Source organism: Oncorhynchus keta, chromosome 26 (genome assembly GCF_023373465.1).
Source record: "Oncorhynchus keta strain PuntledgeMale-10-30-2019 chromosome 26, Oket_V2, whole genome shotgun sequence".
NCBI lineage: Eukaryota > Metazoa > Chordata > Actinopteri > Salmoniformes > Salmonidae > Oncorhynchus > Oncorhynchus keta.
This window is the reverse complement of record NC_068446.1, coordinates 38,518,745-38,529,785: the sequence shown is the minus strand read 5'-3', so window position 1 is coordinate 38,529,785 and position 11,041 is coordinate 38,518,745. Positions and strand designations below refer to the sequence as shown.

Sequence of the window (11,041 nt, the reverse complement as noted above, 5' to 3'; positions counted from 1 at the left end):
GCACAGGATCGGTACATCCGAACATCACACCTGCGGGACAGGTACAGGATGGCAACAACCACTGCCCAAGTTACACCAGGAACGCACAATCCCTCCAGTGCTCAGACTGTCCACAATAGGCTGAGAGAGGCTGGACTGAGGGCTTGTAGGCCTGTTGTAAGGCAGGTCCTCACCAGACATCAACGGCAACATCGCCTATGGGCACAAACCCACTGTCGCTGGACCAGACAGGACTCGTGGGTTTTGTCTCACCGGATTCACATTTATCGGCGAAGAATGAGCAGTACAATGAGTCCTGTACTCTGGAGCGGGATTGATTTGGAGGTGGAGGGTCTGTCATGGTCTGGGGTGGTTGCAGGCAATCTCAACGCTGTGCATTACAGGGAAGACATCCTCCTCCCTCATGTGTTACCCTTCCTGCAGGCTCATCCTGACTCACCCTCCAGCATGACAATGCCACCAGCCATACTGCTCGTTCTGTGCGTGATTTCCTGCAAGACAGGAATGTCAGTGTTTTGCCATGGCCAGCGAAGAGCCCGGATCTCAATCACATTGAGCACGTCTGGGGCCTGTTGGATAAGAGGGTGAGGGCTAGGGCCATTCCCCCCCAGAAATATTTGGGCTCATTGTTATTCACTGTGTATTTATTCCTTGTCACTTTTTATTTTACTCTGCATTGTTGGAAAAGGACCCAGAAGTAAGTATTTTACGGTTTGTCTACACTGGTTGTTTATGAAGCATGTGAAAAATACAATTTGATTTGAGCTGTATGCTGAAAATGCAGTAACTTAAAACTGATGATTAAACAAACCAAAACTAAGTACAACATGCATGGTTCAACCATAAATATGATTACATCTGTTGATTTGTCAGGGAAAGTACCCGGAAATTCCAGTCCACCAAAAACTATCTACCCTGACATTAAGATCAGTGGCTCACCCAATCACAGCTCAGCGTTTCACCCACTTCCTGGTTGTGAGAGGAATATTGTCTATCAGATATGAATCTTGTGGAGAATATGTATTAAACATTTGATTGAGAGTTGTTGAGTTGACAAGAAAAACTGTGCCATAAACTAAATGATCATTGATATAAAATATATACTTTATTATATTGATATGACAAAAAAATATATAAATTATTTACGTGATGTGTTTGGATAGACATTTTACATACAAAATTGAATATAAAAACAAAATCATGATTACATCAAAATATGGCTTCTCGTTTAGCAGCAAATTAATAACACTATCGCTCTAAAGCGACATTTCAACAGAAGCATAGCATGACGTGAAAATATGTACGTAAACATTCAGGTTGGGCAGGTTTGTTATTGTTAGCAGAAAGGTCATGGGGATTGGTCAGGGTTGAGAGGTTAGAGGTGAAATGAGAGGTTAGAGGTGAAATGTGAGGTTCATGCTCTCTCCTGCATTAATGCGTACTACCCGGGTCTGTTGCTGTGAGTCCTGCGTTCCTGCAGTAATTTTATAGGTACCTGGAGACACCTCAATGTGGAAATCCTCAGGTGATGACTGTGCCTGTAGAAACACAGGCATAGCTTAATATCTCAACCACAGGAGTATGACAAGAAACACCATTTCAAATGTACAATATGGCTTTATGACAGCTTGTTGCACTGAAAGGCTGTAACTTTGCCTCACATGTTTCCTGGTCTGCAGTGAGGTCCCTGGGTGTTGGTGAGATTGAGAATGGTATCTACACACATGGGTTCTCTCATTTTCCGTAGGCTCTGTCTCCGACATGTAAAAGTTCTGTAATACAAACGTATTTACCTAGCATTGACAAAAGCATGCACAAAGTAAGGGCAGGGCAGTAGAATTGTTTTGGAGCACATACCTTGCATTGATATGTTGTCTGTGCCATGAATTCAGCTATGGTCTCAAAAGCATCATCCAGGCTGGTGTGGGCTGAGTCTCCCTGAAGCTGAATATGGACAGTTGGACATCAAAGTGGCAATCAGCAGTAGAAACAATAACAAACAGCTAGCTATAGATGCAAGGACTCACCACTGATGCTACCAAATGTATAGTTTAACCATGTTGAGTCTATACAGTGTTTTAGATTGACTTTGTTTACAAACATTGGAGTTAAACTAACTTATATTATAAGGGGCAGCAGGAAGCCTCGTGGTTAGAGCATTGGGCCAGTAACCAAAAGGTTGTTAGATCGAATCCCTGAGCTGACAAGGTCAAAATCTGTTGTTCTGCCCCTGAACAAGGCAGTTAACCCACTGTTCATAAGTCTTCATTGTAAATAACAATGTTGTTAACTGACTTGCCTAGTTAAATAAATAAAAAATAAAATATATTTTAGGTTCTGATAGGGTACGACTGTTGAACTAAGCTCAAATAAAGTGGGAATATGTAACTTTTTGGGCAACCCGGCCAAATTGAAAATAGAAATGTGAGTTATAGATCGAACATTTACTTGAAAGCAAGTCAAAGAAGCAGTAGATACGTTCTATGTGCGCTATTTCTAAGCTTCCCGTTCTAAAATGTTTTGTACACCAGCTTCAAACAGCTGAAAATACAATATTTTTGGGTTATGGAAAATATATTTCACAGCGGTTTAGATGGTACAATGATTCTCTACACTCTATCAGCTTATTTTGTCACAAACTGAAATTAGGCAAACAATTCGGTTTAGCAACCAGGAAAAGGCGGATCAATTTCTGCATATTGCAACTTTAAATTATATTCTTCAAGAATCAAAGGGGTACATATCCATAATTTATTAGTCAAAAAATGAATGTAGCAATTGCATGAGACAAATGAGATAAGTTCCCAAAATGCTCCAGTGCTTCACATATTACAAAGAAACCAGAGAAAACAAGATAGCTGACATAAAGACCGCACGGCTCCATGAGCGCAATAATACAATTATTGTGTATAGTCAGATTAATATAATAGTTCGTTTAAAACGTTTACATGCATACTTTGCATGAATAACGATGTCCCTAATAAATCTGTATACAATACATAGGACATCTGAAATCTGGCTACTGATGGATCTTTTTATAAATGCAGAAAATCGCCAACAAAACAAACGTTCTACCACAGTGACCATGTTATTTTTACTAAGACTATCTGATTCCGAGTTCGGACAAATAAAGTTTGCATGTGAGAACCATTTTTTAAATGCATACTTTGAGTGAACTCGCTCCACTCGCACAGAATGGGAAGTTTGCGCTGAAGGTGTTTGCACATGCGCATATCAAATATTCACGGCTGGCGTCGACTAACGTGTTGAGATGTCCTGATACTTCGAAAGATTAAAATACCAGGTTTGCTGTGCAATCTGTGTATGCTTACTTCGATTATGACTTTACGGCCATTAAAATAAACATAGGTGTTTGCATGACTAACGCCATACTCGGCCATAAATGTAATATCGAATTAATAGTGTGCATGTAAATGTACTCCATTTACACATAGGCCTACCTCCTCACTCTTGGCGTTGTCATCCTTTGGTGTTGTACTGGGATACGGATTCGCACTAGACCAGTCAACACTCCGTCTCGAGGCTCGCTCCAGTACTTCCAGGCCGAGTCTGGCGGAGCGGAGCAGGGATAACTCCATTTGCCAGGCGTGCCTCGCTATAGGAAACAACACCACGGGTCAACTATCTACTGTACCCAACCCACCGGCAAACAACCTTCTTATGACAAGAAAAATATTGTAGAATAACGTAAACATAACGCTGACGTCACAATCTCCCTTGCTTTGGGCGCGCAGATTTGACAGAGCACGAGCAGCAATGCAACAGGCAGTGAGCGCTCGAGTTGATCTCTAATTTCGAGAATATATTGAACACGAATTCCCATCCAATTATAATAATTTGTGTGGACGAGAAACAATGTATGCACAGAAAGCTACTTACCAGAATATGTACGCCTGTTTAAATAACTTTTGCGCGCACTAAACTTGCTATAAAGATTGTCGTCACATTTGCGGTGTAGGGCGCCGCCTTTATAATCTGGATTGACTAGATCCCGCTCCGTCTCTCGCCAAATGAATATTTTTTTTCTGTCAAGTGTCAAAATATTTAATTAATTCAAATATATTATTCAAAAATGGGCATTGCTCATGGCCCGAATCAATGTGCTGTGAAATGGTTAATTACACTGCCGGATGTAATCATGTCTTGATTAAAAATAGTTTTTCCATTAGTGACTCTTTTAGGTTGTTTTGGTAATGTAACAGAGACATCAAATACCAAAACTACGAAGTACACCTACTTCATTATAACAGAAAATTCAGGTGATTAAAACAACTTCAGCCATGACCTGCAAACTGTATTTGACTCACCGTGGTCACAAACCTGGTCCTGCAAAACTATTTGTACAGGTTGACCTAGACAAACACTGACACCTCATGCATTCTATTATCCTGACAGTTATTTGGTGGATTTAAGGTAACTTGTAGATCAGCGATTCTGTCCAGGCCAATTGCAATGTCTCAAACACACCTTGATTAGCCAAATCAGATGTGTACATGCTGGTTGGAACTCGTCTCCACACCCTGTAACTACAAGGACCAAGGTTGTTGACCAATGTAACAAAGGCATTCTTCTATGCAGCAAATCAATCCATTCTGTTCCTTTGACATATTTTACCCAACAATGATAGAGCTAAACTTCAGGCAACATTTACATCTTCAACAGACCACAAGACAAGTCAATCCATTTATACAGTTTATTTGAAAAACATTGACAGGAGTTTATGCCATCAGCACACAAGCTCCTCCCACTGCCTTGATCTTCTCCTCCGCCCGTCGGCTGAAGAACTTTGCCTTGACGATCACAGGCTGCTTGGGCAGCTTGCCTTTTCCCAGCACTTTGAAGTAGCCCTGTGGGGAGTGACAGAACCAACATTAACCAACACATCTACACACTTTTTTTTGGCCTACCTTCCCACAAAGTCTGTCCTAAATGCCATTGCCATGTAGTTACTCAAGTTTAATCTTCAAAACAAGTGACCCCAAAATGACAGGCAGCAGATCTTGAAGACATACATGGCTCAAATTACCAGTACCACCAGTTTGGCCTATAAACTAATGGAAAGATGACTCACGAAAACCATGGCGTTCTCTGTTTAGCTCTACGACCCCCACAAGAGTCACGGGACTCATCTGAAGTTGGTACTGCTGATCTAACTTCGGTCTGTAGCATCCAAACAGTTTGGGCTACACAGTAACATGACCCCACCATCGAAAGTTGACACTCTCACAAACGCATACATATCGGTTGTTTTTCTCTAGAACGTCCACAAGCCTCATTTGAAGTTACCCCGGTACTAGTTACATTTATGGAAGTACATTAGTGCAATGTGGAATGATGGCAGCATTCGCGCAAAACTGAAAGCACAAACCACTGCTTTTGTTGTAGGCAGAATGCATCAGAGTAGGATCCTATTGCATTGATAACTCAGGCCCGTACTCTACACAGACTGGTGCTCCATAACCAATCAGAGCTGCAGTAGGCCTATTTAGACCATTGCCATATATGGATCTGTGCCACTCACTTTGAACTGGACTGTGTTTACAGCATGAGCGGTTGTGAGTAGATGCGCTTGTTGAGATCAAAGCAAGAGCTGCATGTAGTAACGTGTGCACGTTTGTTCATATCCTTTGCTAGTTAGTGAGTTATTAGCCCAGTTATAGATAATTCTTAGTCAGCACTGGGGGAGTGATTGCTTCCTACACTCTGAAAAGTGAATCAGGTGAAATAGCTTTTTTCCCCTTCTTAAAGGGGCAGAGTTGTATTTTGAGACAGGCTTGAATAAGATAAGTAGCTAATAGACGGCAGGTAGCATAATTTGTCTGATTCTCTGTAATAAATGGTATGGGAATAATGATGCATTTTATTTTGTAAAGTGGTTTCTTGCATTAAACACCACAATATAATTTCTCTACATTGAATACCACACATTGGCTGTAGGCTGAGCGATACAGCCACTTCCATTTTGTTTATGGTAGGCCACTCTGGTAGGCCTGCATTATGATCAAAATAGCCACAATACCCTACTTGACCACTGTTAAAAATAACTTAACAGGTACAGCCTCAGTATTCACAGTAAACACACAAAGGAAATTGCTGAATTTTTACAACTTCAGTAGAAGTTGACCAGCGGCAGAAACATCACTGTAGTGTCGGGGTCAAATATGGGTAAAAATACAACATTTTAATTTCTTAGATATAGGACAGACACTTCAAAACAAACTTCTTTACAATAATGATTTTTAACTATCTGTTTCGCTCTGCAGGAATACGTTATTCAATGCATTTCTATGGGCTAATAGCAGTAAAGCCAAATTCAACATCTCATTAAAATAATTATACTTACAGAAACCCGAAAATTCTAAATCAAATAGCCAAATAATCATTGCTTTACACTAAACTTGCTTTAAAGATTGTCGTCACATTTGCAGCAGTGGCAACAATACAGCAGTGGTGAGCCACCACTGCTAAATGAATATAGGGGAAACACTGAACACAGCTCCTTTCACACCAATGTCAGTCGAAGATTCCGCGCCATCAAAGCCAGCATGGCTACAACAAACTAGATTTTAAAAACAAAATATTGACACCCTTGAGCAAACGGCCAGGAAGCCAATATGTTTCTCAACAACAGCAGGGGGCTGTCATCTGTTTAGGGTTCTTACTATGGACTTTTTACAGCAGTTAATTTTGAACAACCAGTTAGTACGCAAGCAAGCTTCCAACGTGCCTACATTTAAAGATAAATATTCTGTCCAATAGAGGGTAAAGGCCAAAGCTCCGGCTCAAGCCTTGGTCTAGAACAGTCTAGGCTAGTTTCAGCCGATGACTGAGGTTAGGTCAGTAAAACCTGTGCTGGGGCTCATAAAGCCATTTACTGTTGCTGAGTGCTGACTCTAATGGAAAATAATTTGTCCTGATTGTGGAAAAATCAACTTCCTTATCAGGGGTGGCTAACCCTCCTGAAGACTACTTGAACATGTCCAGCAAGAAAAACTCATTTTAGTTTTCAGTTCACTTCATATATGGTGAATTGATTTGTTTGTAACAATGTATGATACATGTAACGGTCCATGTGGCCGATTGACCTATGAGAGGACCAGTCGGTGAATAGGAACAGTCTTCACTCTGAGAGAACTCTAGCACACCAAGACAATGGTGTTTGTCAAGATGAGACTCTGAGTCTCTGGCTACATCACTCACTGTGTGGCATACTGAACACCACCATAGCAGTCAGCCACTAACCAGGCCCATGATTACCTTAAATCAGAACAGGACTGAAGAAAAGGCCTGTAGAAAAAGCCATTACAGCAACTGTTTTCCATTAACTGTATGAATCAGCAACTTCAATCTGGGACCAGACAAACTGTCCCGGTGGGAAGATACTTACAGCGCGCACAGCATCAATGATGGGAGCGGGGCCCTCGGGCTTCTTGGCGTAGTTGAGCCTGGTCTGCTCGCTCACCAGTGTCCACAGCTTGTCGAGGTTGACAGTGGGGCAGTGCACCGTGTTCCTCTTGAGATGGTAGTGTCTCATACCCACCTTACCAAAGTAGCCCGGGTGGCTGTGGAGGCACAGAGGAGACCAGACAAGTGATATATCAAGCATATTGTGTTACACCAATTGTTACTGGTGATAAAGCTGAAAGTAAAAAGTTCAGTCTTAGGGCCTCTACACTACATTGATGGCAAACTAGGTCCAGGAGAGATACTTGTGTAGTTTAATGAGACAGATCTAGATTCAAATCTAAGAGATCTCTTTTGGTGGAAGTATGGGGGACATCTACACCACATACACCCCCCCATTTGAGTGTTATAGTATAAAGACAACAGCTCTCCCACACCACATGTCCCTGTAAGAATTACCGTAGTACCAGTAAACAGCATTTTTCACTGTTAGCCAAATTGAAAATAAGGCTTAAAATTTCCACACATTTGAGAAAAATTGCATTAGTTAAAACCTCTTGAAGCTAGGGGCACTATTTTTATTTTTGGAAAAATAACATTCCCAAAGTAAACAGCCTATTTCTCAGGCCCAGATGCTAGAATATGCATATAATTGACAGCTTAGGATAGAAAACACTTGAAAAGTTTCCAAAATTGAAAAAAATATTGTATGTGAGTATAACAGAACTGATATTGCAGACAATGTATGACACTTGTAACTGCCCATGTGGGTGACTGGCCTATGAGAAGGCCAGTCGGTGAATAGGAACAGTCTTCACTCTGAGAGAACTCTAGCACACCAAAACAACAGTGTTTGTCAAGATGAGACTCTGAGTCTCTGACAATCGCTCACTCTTAAAAAACATTGATCATGTTTTCTTACTACTGAAGCCACCAAACAATGCAGTGTAGGCTTACTGTAAGATATGCTGAATAGTGTCACACTGAACCAGACAAGGTAAAAGTGCTCTCTCTACTCACTATTTGTCAAAGTTAATTCTGTGGTGATGCATGCCACCAGCATTACCACGACCTCCAGGATGCTTTCTGTGCTTGCCTACGAAGAGAAACGACAGTTGTCACATCTTGTAATAACTTACGTTATAAACACACAAATATCACCAATGCTGACTATGCTCAACTCACCGATACGACCATGTCCGTGGCTTACGTGCCCTCGGAGCTTTCTGGTCTTGGTCTTCTTAGTGGGCTGCAATACATAATTTGAGGTTAGCAAACTAGGTAACAACACAGTCATGATTGGCCCACCAGTAGCCGACCTTTTCAGCCAAGCATGTCATGTCAACCACCAAACAGAAGACTTCACAACCTGGTCAATAATCAAATAGAAAAATATACACCTAGGCATAATGCGCTCTCCCCCTGCCAGGTAGTTAGCAGCTAAATGACTAGTTAGCTAGAAAGCTAAGCTAGCACAACATATAGCTGGTCACAATGGCCAAGGTTGTAAGTATTACAAGACGTATATAACACATTTTACAAAGTTCCGTGACATGATGTATCTAATTTACGCCATCGTAATCTCGCCAGTAAACGTAGCTAGTTTTGAACGGCATGTATCCAACCAACATCGGTGAGTTTTCGCCGATTTATACGTTTCTTCACCACATAATCAGTAATAGTGACATGGGAGCGGGACATTGTCTGTCACATATAAGACAACTTTACAAATGTGTGTTTCTTTCTACTCGCAAACGCAGGATGGACATAGATTTAAGCCAATTTCTACAGCAGGGGTATACATGTAAGTACCTACCATCTTGGAGGATAAATTAAAGAGGAACCCGAATTGGAAATCTCACGGTTTTGTACGAGATTTGAAACGCGACACAACTTTCAAAGAAACCTACAGCGACATCAGACGGACTTCTTCCGGACGTCCCAACCTCACTGAAGTTTTTTTTAAATTGTTAGGTAAGGGTTATGGGACGGACACCAACAGGACTCCAGAAAAAAATATATGTGCGAATACAAGTTGATAAAGTGAGAAGTTTATGACTATGAATTGAAATAATGCTATTCATTCCTGAGTTAGACTGAATGATATCGCAGTTTGATCCCCAAACCAATCATGACCACACGAAGCTGCAGTAGGCTTATTTATTTATTAGGCTAAAACAAAAATTTCTCAGATACCAGTATCAGTAATCTTTGTTGGACAATTTACATCCCAGCTAGCACATAACGTTCTGAGAACCATGTTTCTTAGCGCTTGGCGAGAGCGTAGTTGTCCTATGGTTATTTTGCATGCAACCTTCCTACAAATTTCAGGGAATTCTGCAAGATAGCTGCTTCACACTGGGCATACACGGGTTGAATCAACATTGCTTCCACATAATTTAAATTAAATTATGTTGAGCCGACTTGGAATTGGTTCTGGAACATTCTCAGCACCTTTATGGAACTTCACAAAAATACTTTATTTTCTTGGTATTTCATTACTTTAACAGAACTTTTCCTAAAAGTTCAAACATGGTTACGTTTCATTTCAATTTTGGGAATGTTCTAGGAACGTTCTCCAACTGGTTTGACATTTGGGAATGTTTTCAAATAGTTCAGAGAACATTAAGAAACAATGTTCCCCTCTTGTGAGAATTTCAGTACTTCAGCATAATGTTCCCTACAGGTTTCCCCATGGTTCTATATAAAGTAATGTTCTCAACTTCTTCTGAGAATGTTAAGTAACAATGTTCTTCTTTGGGAATTTCAGTACTTCAGCATAATGTTTCCTCATGGTTCTATTTCAAGTCATGTTCTCAACTTGTTCTGAGAACATTAAGAAAACATACCTTAAAAACCACAAGAATATTTTAGTAGCAGAGTAGTAGAGAACGTTCTAAGAATGTTATTTTAAGAAACATGTACATTCTGTTCTCAGCATCAACAAAACTTTCTCTATCCTCTATCTTGTTAAGTGTGTTGGCCACACCTGATCTTAATGAGTACTTGTTTTCTTTGCAATGGGATCTGTTTGAATAGACTAAAATAAAGGTTGTGGTTGTGATGAAACGTTTAGCTGGCCATGAGGTAAGGGTACAATGGCGGACAGGAAAAAAGGAGAAAAGTGCAGCACATTATAAGTAAATATGGAATAGGGGAATGCACAGAACTTTTGGAAGAGCGAAAGAAGATAATGAGAGTAAGGATGAATTAACTGCGGTGGTTGGTGGGGTGAAGAGCGCCAAGTTTGAGCCTGGAATTTAAAAGGTCAGTGGGGTCTGGGTTGTTGTCTCCTGTAATTGTCACGACATCTACCGAAGTTGATGCCTCTCCTTGTTCGGGCGGTTCTCCTTGGTCAACGTCACCGGTCTTCGAGCCATCATTGATCCATTTTTCATTTTCCATTGGTTTTGTCTTGTCTTCCTACACACCTGGTTCCAATCCCATTCATTACCTGTTGTGTATTTAACCCTCTGTTTACCCTCATCTCTTTGTCAGAGATTGTTTGTTATTATTTTCGTGTTGTTTGTATTGGTGCGCGGCGGGTCCTCATACCCACCTTGTTTTGTGTATTTTTTTCATGGTTTTGGAGTTGTGTTTTTTACGTCATTAAACT

At 40.8% G+C, this 11,041-nt stretch overlaps 2 protein-coding genes and 2 non-coding genes across 4 annotated transcripts; all 4 read right to left on the bottom strand.

The window, feature by feature from the left end:
- Positions 1-1,083: 1,083 nt before the first annotated feature.
- LOC118359356 (A-kinase-interacting protein 1-like) lies at positions 1,084-3,796 on the bottom strand. The gene is made up of 4 exons (XM_035737896.2): positions 3,462-3,796; positions 1,858-1,944; positions 1,662-1,772; positions 1,084-1,538 (listed from the first exon to the last, which is right to left on the bottom strand). The coding sequence occupies exons 1-4, from the start codon at positions 3,597-3,599 to the stop codon at positions 1,395-1,397; spliced, it is 480 nt and encodes a 159-aa protein (XP_035593789.1). The 5' UTR covers positions 3,600-3,796; the 3' UTR covers positions 1,084-1,394.
- Positions 3,797-4,700: 904 nt separating this feature from the next.
- On the bottom strand, positions 4,701-9,308 carry LOC118359358 (60S ribosomal protein L27a). The gene is made up of 5 exons (XM_035737898.2): positions 9,242-9,308; positions 8,611-8,674; positions 8,446-8,521; positions 7,409-7,583; positions 4,701-4,868 (listed from the first exon to the last, which is right to left on the bottom strand). The coding sequence occupies exons 1-5, from the start codon at positions 9,242-9,244 to the stop codon at positions 4,740-4,742; spliced, it is 447 nt and encodes a 148-aa protein (XP_035593791.1). The 5' UTR covers positions 9,245-9,308; the 3' UTR covers positions 4,701-4,739.
- LOC118359402 (small nucleolar RNA SNORA3/SNORA45 family) lies at positions 7,078-7,208 on the bottom strand. Its single transcript, XR_004820656.1, has one exon. It is a non-coding gene; the product is annotated as a small nucleolar RNA SNORA3/SNORA45 family (small nucleolar RNA).
- LOC118359403 (small nucleolar RNA SNORA3/SNORA45 family) lies at positions 8,176-8,306 on the bottom strand. The gene has a single exon (XR_004820657.1). It is a non-coding gene; the product is annotated as a small nucleolar RNA SNORA3/SNORA45 family (small nucleolar RNA).
- Positions 9,309-11,041: the final 1,733 nt, after the last annotated feature.